At 37.2% G+C, this 19,899-nt stretch overlaps 1 protein-coding gene across 2 annotated transcripts; it reads left to right on the top strand.

Annotated features, from left to right (window-relative positions):
• The first annotated feature begins 1,793 nt into the window (after nucleotides 1-1,793).
• On the top strand, nucleotides 1,794-16,458 carry Cetn3 (centrin 3). 2 transcript variants are annotated; one of them, XM_042691002.1, is made up of 5 exons: nucleotides 1,794-1,929; nucleotides 3,913-4,048; nucleotides 5,904-6,018; nucleotides 12,970-13,083; nucleotides 16,066-16,458. In XM_042691002.1, exons 1-5 carry the CDS (start codon nucleotides 1,913-1,915, stop codon nucleotides 16,107-16,109), a joined length of 426 nt encoding a protein of 141 aa, XP_042546936.1. In that variant the 5' UTR covers nucleotides 1,794-1,912; the 3' UTR covers nucleotides 16,110-16,458. The 2 variants fall into 2 exon arrangements, with proteins under 2 accessions (XP_042546936.1, XP_042546935.1); XM_042691001.1 differs by having other exon boundaries at nucleotides 1,796-1,929; nucleotides 12,892-13,083.
• Nucleotides 16,459-19,899: the final 3,441 nt, after the last annotated feature.

The following is a 19,899-nucleotide window of genomic DNA, read 5'->3' on the forward strand; positions in this document are numbered from 1 at the left end:
TTCTTGTATTGTGTATAACTTGCTGTGTTTTTTTTTTGGTTGGTTATGGGGCCTGAACTCTGGGCCTGGGCGCTATCCCTCAGCTCTTCAGCTCAAGGATAGCACTCTACCACTTGGGCCACAACTCCACTTCCACGTTTTTTTCTGTTTATGTGGTGCTGAGGAATCGAACCCAGGGCCTCATGCATGCAAGGCAAGTGCTCTACCACTGAGCCACCTTCCCAGCCCCTACCGTGTATTTTCTAGAGTACATGTTAATTAAACTTTCTGAAGTCTTTATTATGCTCCCATATGTAATTCTAGGCCACTTTCTTTAATTTTATTTTATTGTTGTATTGTCGTATTCTTTTATTGTTGATTTGGCTAGAAGCTTCTATCATTTATTGTGTTTAGCCCTGTATTCCTTCTATATCTGAGGTCTTTTGTTAATCTTCAAGTCTTTAAAATTTCTTAGTTATTTCTTTGACATTTTCCACCTATTAGTTGCTTTTCTGGAATTTTCATTAGTCATATGACAGATAAATCCTCAATGTCAAAATTGTCCATGTGTTGTTTGAGTACTGTATGCTCTGGGATGTTTTGTCTACTAAGTTACCATATAATTCTATTAGATTTTTAATCTTCTGCATGTATATATGTTTATTTCCAACCTTTTCTTGTTCTCTTTTCTTTTTTTTCCTGAGTATTCTGTTCTCTGATACAGTATTTTCCTATTACGTCTTAGGAAGTTCATCATCATCATTATTATCACAGTGAATTTCTTTTGGTTACTAGCTGACTTGAAGTCCTGAGATAATAATTTGTTTCCCTTAGTTTTATGTTTCATGCTGCTGATTAAAAAAGAATAACTGATGCTTTTAATTCTTAGTTTAGTTTTAAGAGTGCAATTCTAGACACAGGTGAAGAGAAAGTTTTAGGGAGGGAAATCTGGAGGAAGCAAAGTGCTGGCTTTGTATTTTTCCGACTTCTCTTCCCACCCTTTATGTGGAATCTCCCTGAGGTTCTGTCAGGTAGATTGACTCTTTCCGAAGTGTTGGTAGGATTGTCAGCAGCTTTCTGAATTTTAGTTTTTGCAGGCAGTTTGTAAAATATTAAGTCTGAGGACGGACTCTGAAGATTATTTAGATATCAGAAATTAATTTCATAGTTGTTGTATGAATGTTTACCAAAATACAACACTTTCAGGCATAATGCATTTTATTATTATTTTGTTTTTATTTGACTACTGTCGAATGGAAGATACAATCCTGCTCTAATTCAGCTAAGTAGGAGAGATGAAGAACACGAGTATTCATTATCAATTAATTACTAAAATAAAGTGAGCTTGAGGAACCTCGATGTGTTGTGAAATAGCAACGGAGAAGAGACAGAACGAGCGACTCCATTCCCGAATCAGAGTGGAGGTAGACAGATCTCACTGTGCATTTTCAGTACATGTGCCCGGTAAAGTTTTTGATCAGGCCGGAGCCAAGTTAGGAAGATTTCTCTGCACCCGCCGCTCCCCGCCAGGGAAGACAGCCTGCGGGATGACCAGCCTGCGGGACTATTTCTCCTCCTCTATCCCGGAGAGACCGCCTCAAAGCCCCTACTCAGAAGCGCACCCGCAAAAGATCCAGGGGGTGGCGGAGAGCACATCTGGCCAATCTGATGGGCGGAGGGGTGGGGGGGGGGGGAGAGGACCAATAGACTTTCTTTGATTGACGTACCATATGGCCAATGGGAATAGAGGATCGCAAAACTTCCGTTCTAACGAGCAGCGCATTGGCGCTTTTCGACCAATCCGGTTGAGGAGTTCCTGGTGCTCAGGGCGGTCGGGCGAGCTAGGAGTCCGTTGAACGGCGAGTGGAAGGGGCGCGGCGCCGTCTAGGGGTTAAAGTCGTTCTTGAGAGGAAGGTCTCCGTCCGGAGAGAAAATGAGTTTAGCTCTGAGGTCGGTACTGAGGCACCCCGGAGCGGAATGCTGTGGACACCGCGGAGTGGGGCCCCGGATGGGTGGAGGTGGGAGGCCGCCTGCGGCCCGCGCCAGCCGGAGGATGCCGTGACGGACGCGGGACGGGGACCCCGGGCCACCCCGTCCGCAGCCCTCCGCCTGGGCCCCAGGCCCGAGGCCCTTCCCGCCGTGGCCCTCGGAGGCCGCGGGTTCCACGGCGAGCCGGGAGGGAGTGCACTATCGCGAGGTCTCGGTGTATCCCGAGCACCGGGCCCTGGCTCCCGGGGTTCCCGCCCGCGCAGCCGGGGCGGCCGCCGCTTCCCCTCGCCGGGAAAGGCCGTGCCCCGCCGCCGCAGGCCTCCGCTTCGATGCTGTTCCGACCTCCGGTCCCCTCCCTCCGCGTAGACGTGACACTTGACCCGGCCGTAGCCAGGCCACCCTCGGAGGGGAAGGCGTTGTGCCGGGGCCTGGGCCGGGCCCCGCTGCGTGCCGCACTCGGCCCCGCGCAAGAGGCCGGGGGAGGCCGCGCGAGCGCCGGAGCCCGGGGCGGACCAGGGCCGCCGTCACCCCGCCGCCCCACGCCAGCCTGCCAGTCAGGCCCTGTCTAGACAGGCCCGGGCTCCTGGGGAGGGGGGTGGTTGCGTCCGAGAGCCAACCACCTTGAAACGCCCCCGACCACACCCTCCGACACCGGCCTTGGTCTTCAGAATGACACTCGCCAGTTTCCTAAGCATCTTACCCCCTTTGAAACCGGTGTTGGCACACGCGTGTGGCACCCTCTTTAAAAGAAAGTGAGAGCGCTTCAAGGTCGCCAGCTTTGCAGGAAGATGTTTCTGGCTTGAAGATTAAAGCCCTTCTTCCCCACCCCACTCCCTTCCCCACCCCTACCTCTCATCCCCCCACCCCCACTCCCACCTCTCCTGCCCCACCCCCACCCCTTCCCCACCCCCACCCCCCCTGCCCTTTTATTTGTGTTAAGCTTTTCCGGAGATGTTTTGTTTTTAGACAAAAAATTTGAGCCTCTCATTTACATGCTAAGTGAAGAGTGCAAGACTTTTCACGTCTCCTGGAACTAAGGCCAGAGTACTCCGTCCTATTTTTGGAGTCTAGCATTTGTAATGTATCTAGAGGCATTAATATTTTGGTTGGTTTGGTATAGTCCGAGAAGTTACAAGGACGGTACTAAATTAGTAGAAGCCATGTTAAATAAAACCTGGATTTACAGAGCCAGAATAATTTGTGTTAATTGATACAGTTTATGGTTCTTTTTTTTTTTTTCTGTAGTGATTTTGAGAACCCAGTTTTACAGATAATCAAGAAAAAAAAGTATAGAATGATCAACGATGAGTTTTGTTTTCATTTTTGCTTTTTTTATGCTTTTGTAGAACGATGTTAGTATAGATACTTGCTTTGGTTAGGATTTCAGACCTGTGTTAAGACTTTTCACTATTCTTATTTCTTCGCAGTAATATTTGTGGGAAAAATACAAAGGACAGGAGAGGGAAACTTGGTATATTCATTCTCTCTTTCTCTTTCTTACTGGGACTGGGACTTGAACTCAGGGTCAGAGGTCAGAGCACTCTCCCTTAACTTTTCACTCAAGGCTGGCACTCTGCCATTTGAATCAGTTTCACTTTTGGCTTTTTGCTGGTTAATTGGAGATAAGGGTCCCACAGACTTTTTCTACATGGGATGGCTTCTATATGGAGTGGCTTCTGACCCTGGCCCTCAGATCTCAGCTTCCTGATTGGCTATGAGTAGCTAGGATTACCACCAGTGTCTGGCTTCTTTTCCTTTAGTTACAATGTGTAGTAGCACTGTTCAGTCTTGGGAAATGCAAGTAAATAGTAGTTTAGATTAGAAAATAAGCAGGGTATTGACTCACCAGAATCCTTTTTAAAAAAATTTTGAAACTTATTCTTTAACCAATTTGCATAAAACACTGTATTTAAGGGGGCTAAAGACTGTTTTTCTGTTTCATAGAAGTGAGCTGGTAGTAGATAAAACAAAGAGGAAAAAAAGAAGAGAACTCTCTGAAGAACAGAAACAAGAAATTAAAGATGCTTTTGAGCTATTTGATACAGACAAAGATGAAGCAATAGATTATCATGAATTAAAGGTAATAGTGTACTTTGAGGTTTAATTCCCTATTAAGTTAATTTACAGTTGTGGCATTTGCTTTAAAATATATTTGGAAATAATTATTTTAAATGAACTGGCATTAAAATTATGAAGCAATTTTAAACAATTACAGTTAGGTGCTGTAAGAAAAGTAAATAGAACTAACAGATTTTAGGGAATTTTTTGTCATTTGGTAAAATAAATGATACTGTGTATTTTTCACTCATATAATTGAAGGACTGCGTTTGGTTAGTACCATATTCTTCTGACTTCTGGTTTGTGTGTGTGTGTGCGTGTGTGCGTGTGTGCGCCTGCGTGTGTGTGTTCCTGCACGCACGTGTGCAAGGATAGCTTAATTTTACGATTGAGGGAATGTTCAGTGTCTTGTAAGCTTTAAATTTTCAGTCCACTTTCAGTCTCAACTTACTTTCTCTGATACAAACAGTATATAACTTGTCTGATACCTAATATTACATACCTAACGGAGGAAAATGACACCGTTAAGGCTTGGAGTTATTTATAAAGATGCAAGGGAAGTTGATATTAGTTTTATATTTAGCGTAGTCGCAAAGATAACTTTTTGAGATTTTTACTGTCTTTAATGGAAAATCTGAATGTTTATTTCGTAGTTAACTTTGGCAACTTCTAAGGGATTTTGGTACACAAGAATTCCAAATAGGGTTAGGAACTAGGCAAAGAAAGGATAGAATGTGTAGAATGTCTAGTAATAAACTGCTCAATCTTTATTGTCTCTCCAGATTGTTTTTCCTGTTGTTTTTTCTTTTAGCTATCCTGATTTGACCTTTAAAATATTTCTTCGATTTGTTGTGATTACTAGCTTGGTTTGGAACTTTTTTCATTGCTGAAACTTTCTAACTTGTTTTTTTATTTGTAGTTCACCTTGTATATCACCATTGGATTTAGATCTTTCTTAAACTATTCTAATAGTTTGCTGCATTTAGACCTTTACCGACTCACTATATACCACACACTACATGAACTTCAGATTCCTTTGCTTTCTTTCTATTAAATGCCCGCTGCGGTTTTATTCCCATCTAGTTTTGTCACTTGCTAGGTGCTGCCTTTCACCTGAGCTCTTCCCATTCATAGAAGGTAAACAGCTCTGTTCATTGTTTCTCAGATCTATTTTTCCAACATCAATTTCAGTGTCTGTTTTAATACCAATCATCCTTTCTGAATGCCTTCTACTTCTCTTCATTTATTCATTAAGGAACAACTCTCAAATAAGACTTCATTAATTAGTAATAAAACTCTTTTCTTATTTGTTTAAACTTAGGTCTTGGACTGTTTACTTGGTAGCTAATTGCACGGGGTCTTTATTATTTATTTATCTACTTACTTACTGATAAGAGTCTTACTTCATAGCCAAGGATGGTCTTAAACTTGGAATTCTCCTGCCTTAACCACCTGAATGCTTTGATTACAGGTGTGTGCTACCAGGCTGAGCCAATAATTCGTGTTTTAATGTATAATTTTTGTTTAATGTATACGTTCTTGTTCTTGTATAGCCTTAATATTTATGTAATATATAGTTTACATTTTAATTTTATTTCTTTGAGAGTAAATAGATTTTTAAAATTGTCCAAGTCAATGCATAGTAGGGTGTATTCTCTAAACACTGTTCACTAGTCAGAAAAAATAAAATCTTAATGAAAACGTCTTATTTCTGTAATGGAGATTAACTGTACTCTTTGTTATTTTAGATATATAAAGCCTACAAAAGAATTGTATTTCCTCAAGGCATTTTTATCTCTTTAAGAGATAAAAAGATTAGTAATCATTTCTTTTGTAAGAAGTGCTTCATAATTTGCTTTTCTCTTTTACTCCAAAAGGTGGCAATGAGAGCTTTGGGGTTTGATGTAAAAAAAGCGGATGTGCTGAAAATTCTTAAGGATTACGACAGAGAAGCCACAGGGAAAATCACCTTTGAAGATTTTAATGAAGTTGGTGTGTATTTTAATGATTTTTGTAATCAGGAGTTGTTGGGAAATTGTCCAGTTAATATATATTTTTTAATTAAAGTAGAGAATTTTGTTATTAAATGTTTTGGTGTACAATACGGTTCACATTTTTTTTTGAACAGAGGGTACTTTTCTTCTTTCAAAGGAAAAATGTTTGTAGTTGTAAGAGTTGTAGTTTTTCGTCTAAGAATAATAATGTTTCTTCCAAGCAGAAACTATAATGCAGCTTTTTATGTAAAGATTTTTTTCCAATTAATAAGTGTTTATATATTATGTTTTAAAAAGTTAATCAACAAATAATTTTCTCTGAGTAAGATAAAAAATATAGTGTTCTGCTACTTAGGAAATATTTTCCAAGACCTTTCTACAAATAATTTTTTTTGGTGGGGGGTATAGTGGGAGAAGAGGAAATTGATTGCATTTGGTATAGATGAGAAACTTTCCTTCATAATGATAGAGTTGATGAGAGGGCTGTATGTGCTGGATAACTTTGAACTATTTAAAAGAGTAATAAAAGAAACAGAAAATGCTTTAGAACTACCAAGGGAAAATAATGTGTCATGAGTTTAATATACTTAAATTGTATATAATTGATTTTAGTGAATTATTGATTAGTCATAGATAAATCTTTTTTTTATAGTCTAGATTAGGCTTTTCAGTATAGAAGATTCTGGAAAGCTAGGACTTGGCTACTATAAACTGAATATATTGACTAAAATATCATATGTGAAATGTGTAAACATTCAGATTTATTTCTATTAAGTTATTTTTCCCAAAAAATGATAATCACTTAAGCACATCATATATTTTCTTTTTTTTTTTTTTTTGCCGGTCATGGGGCCTGAACTCTGGGCCTGGGCGCTGTCCCTCAGTTCTTCAGCTCAAGGCTAGCGCTCTACCACTGGAGCCACAGCACCACTTCCGGCTTTTTCTGTTTATGTGGTGCTGAGGAATCGAACCCAGGGCCTCATGCTTGCAAGGCATGCAATCTACTGCTGAGCTACCTTCCTAGTCCCATATAGTTATTTTCAAAAAATTGAAAGCATATGCAATTTTATATGCACGTATAAACTTATTTTAAATATTCATTAAGAAGCAATATGAGAAACAAAAAGAAATGGTAATTAGTAGAGAGAGAAAATAGATTCACATTGTTAGACTGTTTTTTTTCCAATTTGAAAGCTCATAACAAAGAGGGGAGACAGAAGTAAATGGCAAATTTAAGTGAAAGAAACCACAGCACAGATTCTCCAACTTGTAAACTAATATGTGACTATTTAGAGAAGCATCTGTCCCTTTTAGAAGTGTATTGTTTTATTCCTTATGATTTGCAGATTTATTTTCCTGAAAAGGAAAGAGCCACCTTTCTTCTCTCAGTACAGATAGATGTTTTTATAAGGCTTATGCTTATAATATTCCACGTGTGAATTTAGATTATTTGTAGGAACAAGGTGTTAGGCTATAGTGGAATGATAATACTAGGAAAGAGCTATTTAATTCAGGCACATTAGCTACTGTGTAGTCGTTTACACTGGCCTACTTGAGAATTCAGATCTGGGTTTTACCACTTACTAGCTATACAGTTTAATCATTTTATGTACCTATGTCTTAAGTTCAACTATCAAATTGGGATAATTGTAAATATGTCTCAAAAGGTTCTTGTAAGGGTTAAATAATTTAATAATACATGAAGTACTTATAAAAGGACCTTCCATATAGTAAATGCTACTAAGTGTAATCTATGACAACTTTTTTTAAAAATAGTATTTGTGTCAGAGGCTGCGTACTGGACAAAAAAAAAAACTGAGATTTTTCTGTCTTTTTTTTTTTAGTAGCAGTCTAGGTATTATCATCATTGTTTTTGTCAATTTTTTTTTGTCAATGAATTCAGTTTTTGTTTTTGTTTTGTCAGTCCATGGGGCTTGAACTCTGGGCTTGGATGCTATCCCTCAGCTCTTCAGCTCAAGGCGAGCGCTCTATCACTTGAGCCACAGCGCCACTTCTGGTTTTCCAGTGGTTTATTGGAGATAATAGTCTCATGGGCTTTCCTGCCCGGGCTGGCTTTGAACTGTGAGCCTCAGATCTCAGCCTCCTGAGAGTAGCTAGGATGACAGGCATGAGCCACCAGTGCTGGGCTCCATGAGACCTTTTTCTTTTGCCAGTCCTGGGGCTTGAACTCAGGGCCTGAGCACTGTCCTTGAGCTTCTTTTGCTCAGGGCTAGCACTCTACTACTTGAGCCACAGTGCCTCTTCCGGCTTTTTCTGTTTTCTGTGGTACTGAGGAATTGAATCCAGGGCTTCATGCATGCTAGAAAAGCACTCAACCACTAAACCACATTCTCAGCCCCTGAATTCAGTTTCAAAAGAGGTTTTATTAGCAGTCAGGAACAGAGGCCCATGCTACTTTCACCTTTTCCTGAAATCCTATCTTTTCTAAGATAACAGAGCAGAAATACTTATTCCTTCTAGCATACATAGCTATGGCAAACACCAACTTTGGCTCTTGAACGGTGAACCTCTGACATGTCTAACATATACTTTAGCTACATAAAACTACCTATTGAGAATACCAGCTACTAAGTAAAAATTCCTTACATTTGAGAATCAATCAAAAATGATGTATCAAACCTTCATATTTTGATTAATAATGAGACATAGATTAATATTTTATACTTTGTGATGAGTGCCTCAAAACCAGAACATGTGAATCTTGGCTTTATGTATTGTCTACTACTGCTTAAGTATACTGCCTCACAGATACCTATGAATGAAGTTAACATTTAATATCGCCCCCCCTCCCCCAGCTTTAGGAAGAAGCATTAAATATTTAATGCAAGTTTAGATTCAAGGAGGCCTGAGCTGAGCTGATGAGTATCATTGGTATTTCAAGAATCGCTTTCTTGAGGGAGGAGAGCATGGTATTAGGGTTTGTACTTAGGGTCTCACACTTGCTAGGCTGGCACTTTACTACTTGAGCCATACCTCCAGCTCTGCTTTTTGCTGGTTCTTTTAGAAATGGAGTCTAAGGTACTTTTTTGCCTGAGTTGGCCTTGAACTGTGATCCTTCAGGTGTTAATCCCCTGAATATTTAGGATTACAGGCATGAGTCAACCCATGTCTGCTAGGATTTTTTTTTAGAAGTAGGAACAGTGTAAATCAGATACTTGTGTTTCTTCTATTTCTGTCACATACTATGTTGTTCTTTTAATTGCCTATTTACAAGATTATATTTTTATTTTGCATATTTAATACTGGATTTTTGGCATTCGGTTACTGGTGTGAGGAAGGGGAATTAATTAAAAGTTACCAAGCAATTTTTCTTTTAAGTATAAGTGATAACAAGCCATGGTTCATGTGGTAAAGTGTGTTTTTTGTCTAGGGAAGCTACAACTCTTGGGCCACTACTGCACTCTTAATGCTACCATACCCATTCTTCATGCTACCATAGTAGACTTCATGGTTTAAACAGAGACCTTAGGACCTCCCTGCCAAGCCTCTAAAATATTTACTGTCTGGCCATTTACTGGAAAGATTTACTATCAGCTCTTCATCCAGACAAATTTAAGCAGACTTCACTGTGGAGATTTTAAATTTAGGCCCTTTGGAATGTGAATACAATTTCCAAGAAGGCTGCAGGAGGAGTAGAAAAATACTTCAAGAAGCAAAGAAGATAGCAAAACTAGGAGTGGTATTAGAAGTCTAGCACATTTTGAAACTTCAGATGGTTTCCTTGGTTAGAGGATAGGGAAATAACTGAGAAAGAAGAAGTGGGTCCTATTGGCCAACTGTCAAATATTGGAGAGAATTTAGACTTTAGTCAGCAAAGATTATCTAACAATTTTTAAGTTATGGGATATGATGTGAAGATTGAGGATGAGTTAGCGGGACGAAAGATTACAAACCACATTCTAGACTTTAGTCCTGAAATGGTATAGTTTTTTCTTCTAACAATGAGAGCGACATAATCTGTTCACTGATGAAGTTTATGGGAAGGAAACGATTTTGGCTTTTCAAATTGAGTTAACTATCTATTACTGATGCTCTTGTCCTTGAAGGTTACAGATCAGGGAGGAGCAAAGACCTGCATGGTGGTCATGGAAGGAGTTTGGAGCCCAGTGTGCTGGGTTTAAAGCAAGTGTTTGTGTTTGGATAGAAATTTCTAGTGGCAGTGAGAAGTAGACTTGCTATTCTAGCACTAAATCATTTTTTATTTACTTTAATGTGATGTGTTTGAATGTTGTATTCTTAAGTGAGTTTTTATATGCATAAGACCTAATTATTTTGATGAAGTATGCTTCTGATAGTTGTAGTTAAATCATGTGTCTTTATAATTGGTTTGATTTAGAGTGCTTTACTTCAGTATTGGGGCTGGGAAGGTGGCTTACCTTGCCTTGCATGCATGAAGCCCTGGATTCGACTCCTCAGCACCACATAAGCAGAAAAAGCCGGAAATGGCTCTATGGCTCAAGTGGTAGAGCGCTAAGCGCCTTGAGCTAAAGAGATCAGGAATAGCACCCAGGCCCAGAGTTCAGGCCCCATGACCGACAAACAACAACAAAACTTCAGTATTATTAAAAAAAAGCAAAACAAATACCCCATGAGATAATAACAGTTACATAGAAGTCTGAAGGTTTTTGCTTTTTTTTTGTCAGTTGTGGGGCTTGAACTCTGGGCTTGAGCTCTGTCCCTCAGCTCTTCAGCTCAAGGCAAGCACTCTACCACTTGAGCTACAGCGCCACTTCCAGTTTTCTGGCGCTTTATTGGAGATAAGAGTTTCACAGACTTTTCTGCCCGGGCTGGCTTTGAACCGAGATCCTCAGATCTCAGCCTCCTGAGTAACTAGGATTACAGGCGTGAACCACTGGCGCCCGGCTAAGAAGTCTGAAGTTTTGTGAAATAGAGGAAACCTATACGAAATATGTATCAATAGATTTCATGAAAAGATACTTCTTGTGATTAAAGTTTACTTATAAAACAGAAGTAGAAGAAGACGACATGGAGAAGAGGCTCTGAATAATTATATATGCTAGATAATACTTTAGGTATCTGCAACTACAGACATTTGTAATTTCAAGAAATAGCTTTATTCTAAAGGAAAGCATTGATAAAAGGATATATAGATTACAAATAAATCTGAGCTAACACAAAGTACCAGAGGGATAAGAATTTATACATCTTGGAGTCCCATCTGTTCCCCATATCACCCTGTTGCTTCCTTAAGTACATTAATACATTCAGCAAGCTGCTTTTTTGGTTCACCTGTCATGCAAATTATTTAATTGGTAAGGAGAATTTCTTAACACTTTTTTCCTTGTCCTGCTTTTTTGTTGGGACTAAATTCAAAATAAGTTTGAGTATGAGCCATAGAGTTAAGTGTGGTATTTTATTTTGGTGTAATGGCTGTATATATGCCAAATCTTTTTTGACTGAATATTTATGAGCTTTGATTTGCATACTGATAGTAATATACTTCAATTAGTTACTTGGAAGCCTTTTTTTGGATAAAATTAGTGATTAAAAGTTACATATTGAATATGTAGGTGATACGTTAGCTTTACCAGGTGCTTGCTCAACCAAATGCAGATGAAACAACAGCAAACAGCAATACCTTGTTGGGGATTTTGATTTATTGATTCATTTTTTAAGTTTACATTCACTAAGCATACCAGCACTTTATATTTTCAAACTGTTGCAGTTTTGTGATGATTCTGTGACCTCACGAGGACTACTTTTAATGTTTCACTGGTAATCTTAAAATACCTTTTCTTTTCTTGTAGAGTAGCATGTATAATTACTTCAGACATACCCACATTTTGAGAATTTTACCTAGTATTTTAAAAAATTTACATATTTTTCCTTCAGTTTTTTTGTTATTGTACTTACCAATTAAAGGCTAGTATGGAAAATATTTAGGCTAGCTACATTACTATGATTTTATATGTGATTTTGTTTAGTATATTAAATACATATTTCTTTTGTTGAGGCCTAAAATTACTCACATTATCCTTCCGAGCAAAGTGTCAATGACTTTAGAGGGTGCTTTTCCAAGATTTTATTTTCCTGTTTTCCTGTGATCAGTTTGAATCCTTTAAATCTACTTTCCACATTTTAGACACCAAGAAGTTCTTCTAATCATGTTAGAGGAATTTTCATCTATTGATTCAGAGTGTGCCTTATCAATGATGGAAGTGCTTTTTGTTAATTTCTCAAATTCTGTTTGTTTTTAAGGATTCAATTAGAGGAAGCATGAGTATATTAAGTTTAGCTCACAGCTTTTATTGATTTAGCTTGTTTGGAGATATGACTTTTTAGTCTCATTTAGGTGTGGTGTCACTGGAGCCTAGTACAATTTTTAATAAAAGTTGAGGGACTGGGAAGGTGGCTTAGTGGTAGAGTGCTTGCTTTGCATGTGTGTGGCCCTGGGTTCGATTCCTCAGTACCACATAAGCAGAAAAAGTCAGAAGTGGTGCGATGGCTCAACTGGTAGAGCGTTAGCCTTGAGCCAAAGAGCTGAGGGACAGCGCCCAGGCCAAGAGTTTCAGGCCCCATGACCAGCAAAAAAAATAAAAAATAAAAAAAAATAAAAGTTGACCTGAAGTAAATATGGCTCACATGAGTTCTTTTCTCTGAGTGATACAGTTTTGCTTACTGTTACAAGTTATTTGCTCTAAATATCTTAAATTTAAAATATGGATTTTCTTTTTATAATTTCAGGTTTGTTTCTTTGGGTTTTAGATAGTAATATTAGAATAAATGTTTGACAGATTTATAGCTTTTCTCATTTAATAGTTAGTTAACTCTACAAATGAATGCCTTTGTGATTATGTAGGTTTGGTTAAATTTTTATTTTTAACTCCAGTGACAGACTGGATATTGGAAAGAGATCCACATGAAGAAATACTTAAGGCATTTAAACTATTTGATGATGATGATTCAGGTAAAATAAGCTTGAGGAATTTGCGACGTGTTGCTAGAGAACTGGGTGAAAATATGAGTGATGAAGAACTTCGGGCTATGATAGAAGAATTTGATAAAGATGGTGATGGAGAAAGTAAGTTTTACATAACCTATTTTTTGAATATTTCTGGTGTGACACATATACTAGATTCCTACCTTGTGATAGTCAAGACACTTTGTTAACTATCCTTCCCTCTTTTCTTTATAGACAGAGCTTATGTTGCCCAAGGTGGTCTTGAACTCAGGCTCAAGAGATCACCTTACTTCAGCCTCCTGAGTAGTTGGGACTATGGGTGTGCCATAGCTAGAAACTAACACTTTTTATTCATTATATCATTCAGTCTGTAGTAGGATTTTTGTTGAAATACCTTACAAATTCAATGTAGAATGAATCAGAATTTTAAAATTATTATAGGTTATAATACGAAGTACTATACTTTGAAAAGGTACTTCTCTCTGAAAATGAAGTATTAGCAGAACTTCAATAAAATTTCAGACTTTGTCACTCAACTAATATACACTTATAAACTATTACTAAGTTACAATAATGTTACGCTTCAGATCTTTTTACTATTTTTCCTATGTGGATAGTTCAGACCCTGCTTTCTTAGAAATGTTCTTTTTTGTTGTTGGTCATGGAGCCTGAACTTGGGGCCTGAACTCAGGGTTGTGTGCTGTTTCTGAGCTCTTTTGCTTAAGGCTAGCTCTCTACCACTTTGAGCCACAGCTCCACTTTTTTTTTCTTTTTTTAATTGTGAAAATATTGTACAGAGGGGTTACAATTACATGAGCAGGATGAGTACATTTCTTATCAAGCATTGTTGCCTCCTCCTTTGTTTCCTCTTCCCATCCCTTCCCAACCTCCCCTACCCCCCCAAAGTTGTATAGTTCATTTTTCAACATAATGACTTGTACATCACATTGTTGCAATGAGGTCCACCTGTATCCCTATTTAAACGATTTGTTTTTTCCCTTCCCCTCCACAAATTATACCAACATCAAATACAGTGAAAGCAGGGGTTATACCGTGGGGGAGGGACAGGGAGGGACATACAAAGCAACAAAGAAATCATCTTATAAATATCTTAGAAAAATAGCAAGAAAGAAAAACCATTTGAGTCCTTATCTTGGGGTTTATTTCACCTAACATCAACTTATCTGACCTTTTCTGCTTGTCTTAGACATATACTAGTTATTGCAACAGCCACTTTCTGTTTCCATTAATTAGAGATAAAAGTCTCCCAGACTAGAGATAAAAGTCTCCCAGACTTTCCTGATGCTCTGGCTTTGAATGGTGCCCTCAGATCTCTGCCTCCCGAGTAGCTAGGAATATGGGTAGGATACCAGTACCTGTCTTAGTTATATTCTTATAGCTTTATTTATGCTTTCCTTGATTGTCCAGCAGGTGGCAGTATTCTGTATGCTGACATGTTACATAATGGTGCTGGGTTTTTTTTATAGCCTCTAGTTAACCTGAGTCTATAAAACCTCTAATTCTGTAATATCTTACTCTTCTTTAGTTTGTTGATTGATTTCTTTTCCTAAAATGGAGGTTTGATTATGCTATTTCTGTGTTCATATTAAATGAATCTTTACTGTTTATAAATGTAAAGTCTTCTAATATCTGTCCCACTTCAAGTAACTAGTTTTATTTCCCACTGTCTTCTGCTTTATGGTTTCAGCCCTCATCTTCCATATGTGCACAGTTTGACAGAGTACTCTGATCCTGAAAACACTTTTTATGCCATATTTGCTTATGCTGTTCCTCAGTTTTAAGAGTGCTCTAATTGCCAATATCTGTCTACTAAAATGTTAGTCATTTTTCCAAGCACATTTTAAAGACCATCTTTTTCCCAAACCTTCCTCTTAATGGTATCTGTGTTTTTTATGAAGCTTTTATTGAGTGATCATAGCATTTAGAGAACAGACTGCTTTGTACTTGCATATACTTAATATAAATTTTTTTGGTTGCAAATCAAGTTTTGTTTAGTGATACAAACTACATTCTTTGTATTTTAACAGCTAATGATCATAATATTTTCTCACTCTTGTGGACTTTTGTAGTTCATCTGTCTTTGAATGTTTCATGCTGCTCAGTTTTTAAAAGCAGTAAAACTGTAAATTACAATAAAAAGTAATAAACATAGATGTGGAGTTAAAGGTAAATAAAGTATACTTCAAAGTAAACATAAAACTGTAGTAGTGATATAGAATAACACTCGATTCCTCAGAATACATAAAATGAAACGTTACAAATATTTGGAAATTGAATTTGTGTGTGTATTGTTTTATAAAAATTATATTAGAGAAAATTATCCACTATTGTAGCATACTGTCTGAAACACACTTTACAAATTACAATTTCTTACTGAATTTAATTATTTTGGTAAAGTAATCAGTGATTATATACTGAATTTACATCTGTTTTTTATGGTTTCAACAGTACTTAGGATAAAATTTGTATTTTCAAGTTGCCATTTTTTAAGATAAAATTTGTATTTTCAAGTTGCCATTTTTATTAATATTTTTAGTTGCAGTCATGTGGTTTTGATTATTTTTTCTTTGAAATTATTTTAAATATACAAAAGTTTAAAAACAACTATTTGAACTTTAAAGTTTTTTTAATGTATTTTTATTCTTCAGAATACCCATAATTTACATGCCTTGTATTTTCAGCCTTACTTAGAGAGGAAGCATTTGCCAAACTAGTTAAGGAGGAGTAATAAGGAGGTATTGAACCGTAAGAAATGTAAAATGTCATGTTTATTAAAACTGTCTTAATAAGTTTGTACAAATGTTATGACTGATTGCTTTATAGTAACATAGTATCATCTCTTTTCTCAGTTAATATTGTAGAACATGAATTTTATAACTTTATTACATTTTATGTTTTTGTTATTCATGAAATTCTGTTTAATAAACCTGTTTAACTTCTGAGCAAAGTAGGCCTTATTATGAAATTTACATAATATAAAATTTAAAAGTACTGTAAATGGTAACTTTAGTCTTAAAAATAGGGTATTTTTTGACTAAAATGCATCTATATTTCTGACTAACATTTTCTTTCTTACTGCAGTTAATCAAGAGGAGTTCATTGCTATTATGACTGGTGACATTTAAGATTACAAGGATAAACACTAAGAATGTTGCAGTCACCATCTTATATTCTAATTTTGGGCATGGAGCCACCATGAAAAAGACCCAAAATATCTTCATTCTTTTTTCCAGAAGGACCAAAACTAAACATTTCTGTGTTTGTATTTTACTACTGTTGAGTTTCTTCATATGAACAGTGTTAGTGTTAGTATTCAAATAGGTTTAATTTTGAATTTATAATACAGTTTTTATATAAAGTGTTAAAAACAAAATCATGTGGTGTACATTCTTTGCAGATCTTTAGACATTTGTCATCACTTTTATTTTGGTGTACACATTTTTCAGATTTTGTTAATAAAATATTTTATTAGTACTCTAAGGCTGGTAAGTTTTCAATTTTTTTTGATTTCTATTATGTTTAACCTTTGATAAATTATTTAAAAATGTTTTCTCCTTATACTAGTTTCTGAAACAAAAACACAATAGAATACCATATTTTTCCATTCCCTAAGATTTCATCAAGTTTGACATTCTGCATAAAATAATGATTCATATATACCCAATTCCTTTTTTAGTCATTTTTTATTTTGGAAAGATCAGATATTGTGCATACAAGCCCATTAATTTAACTGTATTACATTTTAGAACTCTTGGTATTCTAACAGTTAAATATGAGTATTTTCTTCATAAATGAATGCAGGGTTAATTGCCACATGTCTTGATGAAATATTTAAACTGAAATTCTGATCTGTTAAGACAGTAATAAAGTCAGAAAATGGTAAGCCACAAGAATAATTTAGGGCTTTGTTTTACCTACGTAAAGGAACATGTGATTTATCAGGAGAAAGTGGAGATACTTCCCAGGTTATAGGTAGGATTTCCTAAAGCCTTGAAGAAGTCTATGTTTGATGAACCAGTGATTGTGGGTAATGCATGAGGAAAGTGGACCTGTACCAAGCCTTCACCAACAGTTCAGTTTTTGGCAATCTGGGTTCTCCTAGGAAGAATGTTAAGTATATCAATTTCAGTGATTAAACTTCTTATTTTAAATTTAATATAATTTGAGTCACTTTAAATATTATGAAACTACCAGAGTGTTAAGATTTATCCTTTAGAAACTTAACAGAAAATCATTAGGAAATAATAAAACTGTGGTGATATTTCATACAGTTCTCTAGAAAGTAAGTTAATTCTTGGGGCTGGGAAGGTAGCTTAGTGGTAGAGTGCTTGCCTTGCATGCATGAGGCCCTGGGCTCGATTCCTCAGCACCATAAAAGCAGAAAAAGCCAGATGTGGCACTGTGGCCCAAGTGGTTGAGCGCTAACCTTCAGCTGAAGAGCTTAGAGACAGCGCCCAGGCCGAGAGTTCAGGTCCCATGACTGACCAAAAGAAAAAAAAAGCAAGTAACTTAATTCTTTTACCTAGGATGATTTAATTTTGAATGTGGAATCATCACAGTAGTAACAGTATTCAGAGTAACAGATAAACACTGAAAGAAAGAATCGCCCTCATTGATGAATTGCATTCTATGTCATGATCATGACTTACATTGATTCCAGAAAAATAAAGAATAGTCCACAAAAATCAATGCTTAGTATTCAAACAGTTTATTTGAGCAATAACTTGATACTTTTTCTACTTAGAGATCCTGTTTTTTTTCCCTTCCTAAACTCAAGACCTGTGCTTGCTAGAAAGATGCTCTACCCTTCAAGCTTGGCTCCCAGTCCTTTTTGCTTTTTTGGTTTCTTTTAAATAAGGAAGTTTTGGCTTAGGCCAGACTGGACTATGATATGATGGGTATGCTCCACCATACCCACTTTTTATTAGTTGAGTTTTTTGGGGGCTGACCTCAGACCACTGATTTCAGCCTCTAGAGTAGTTAGTATTATAGGTGTGAGCCCTCACATAGTGAATAAGTCCTCTTTAGGGTGTATGGGGATGGATTATTTGTTTATGGTGTCATTTCTAGGTCTTGAACTCAGGGCCTTATACTCTCACTTGGCTTTTTTGCTCAAGGATGGCTTTGTGCCACTTGAGCCACACCTCAACTTCCAGCTGTTTCTGGATAATTGAATGTAAGAGTCTCATGGTCTTTTCTGTCTGGGCTGGTTGTGAACCGTGATCCTCAGATCTCAGTCTCCTGAATAGCTAGAAGTTTTGATTTTTAGGGGGAAAAAAATGTTCCCCTTGGCTGGCTGTTTATGTTAGTGTTGTTTTACAGTAGGAAATGAATTAATCTTAAATTTATTTTACCCTCACAAAACTAATTTGGACTTTAATGTGCTATGTATAGCAGACAATAATTGAATTGGAATTTAGTCACAAGATTTAACAATATGGATCCACTGATAACCACTACTAGATTATTTTCATAGTCTTTCAAGTGAGTCACATCTTTAAAATCAGAAACCAGGGACTTTGGTATTCAGGTCAGCAGCTTGGTATTTTCACGATAAAAATTAAAAAAAAAAAGGTCAGCAGCTTAAACATTTGTTAAAAGAAGCTTAATTGAGCATGCATCTGTTACATGTTATTCTATAGGAAGTGGTATTTGGTGTCAGACTTCTGGAAGCTTACACAGTAAGCCCAACGTATTCATGGGTTAATGGAACATAGTTATAACAAAGTGTGGTAAAAAAAACAAACAAAAAAGTTTCTGGGCTGGGAAAGGTGGTTCAGTGGTAGAACGCTTGCCTTGCATGCATGAGGCCCTGGGTTCGATTCCTCAGCACCACATAAGCAAAAAGAAAAAAGCCGGAAGTGGCGCTGTGGTTCAAGTGGTAGAGCGCTAGCCTTGAGCTGAAGAGCTGAGGGACAGCGCCCAGGCCCAGAGTTCAGCCCACGACCGGACCCCCCAAAAAAAGTTTCTGTGCATGTGTTACACAACTAAGAAGCTTTTAGTACTGCCTCTCCTGAGTGTTTTCCTGCCTTTAGTTTTGGAAATATGCCTCCCATAAAAGTGAATGCTGCTTCCAAGCAAGGTAAAGGTTAATATGCTTAGGTGGTAAGAAAGATTGGAGATTTGTCGTAGAGACATATGTTTTTAGTGGAAGTTGGGCCATGGGGTGGTAAAACAATCATGGATCCACAGGATAGTACTGAACCTTATACATTCTGAATATTTGCAGGTGTTTTTTGTTGTTGTTGTTTTGGTTTTATTTTCTCAACTGCAGTCTCCTGGGGCCATATACTCATACACCCGTTGACCAAAGGTCTACTGTAATCAGGCTATTTTTGTAGTCATGCAAGCAACATTCAAAAAGTATCTGGATTTAAAAGAAAACTACATTATTTAAATTAAAACTACATCATTAAGCGAATATCTCTTGAGAAACTACATTACTGAGCAGTAGTAAATACTCAAGGTTCTCATTTTGAGAGTAAAGTTTAGGAAAACGTTTTCCAATTCTGGAGATTTCTTAGGAAGTTTAGAAGAACGGTGAAAGGTATGTGGAATGGCCTTTGAGTTATTAAGCCAGCCATACAGAGGAGGAGGGTGAAAAGTTGATGGACCTAAACTTGGTAGCATAAAACCAAGTTCTTGTCTCAATAGAGGTTCTTTTTCACAGAATGGATCAGCAACTCATTTTAATACTAGGATTATGAATGAATTGAGGGGTAAGCAGGAAATCCTGAAATGAAATATGGCAGCCATCCTGGGAGAACACTTAGTTGAATCTTAGAATTAGTTAATTGGCCTTGGCATCCTTGTTCAAATGGGTGTTTTCAGTTAATTTGTTTGCATTTCCCATTATGCCTTCAGTACATGCTATAGTTAAAACATTCAGTGAAGACTTCCATCTAGATTGTGTTA

Source organism: Dipodomys spectabilis, unplaced genomic scaffold (assembly GCF_019054845.1).
Source record: "Dipodomys spectabilis isolate Male_0828 unplaced genomic scaffold, ASM1905484v1 ptg000140l, whole genome shotgun sequence".
Classification (NCBI taxonomy): Eukaryota; Metazoa; Chordata; class Mammalia; order Rodentia; family Heteromyidae; genus Dipodomys; species Dipodomys spectabilis.

Bases quoted from the DNA above. Each gene is read 5' to 3' on its own strand.
- Cetn3 (XM_042691001.1), top strand. The intron at 4,049-5,903 runs GTAATAGTGTAC...TTACTCCAAAAG, and splicing joins TAGATTATCATGAATTAAAG to GTGGCAATGAGAGCTTTGGG. The intron at 6,019-12,891 runs GTGTGTATTTTA...TTTTAACTCCAG, and splicing joins TGAAGATTTTAATGAAGTTG to TGACAGACTGGATATTGGAA.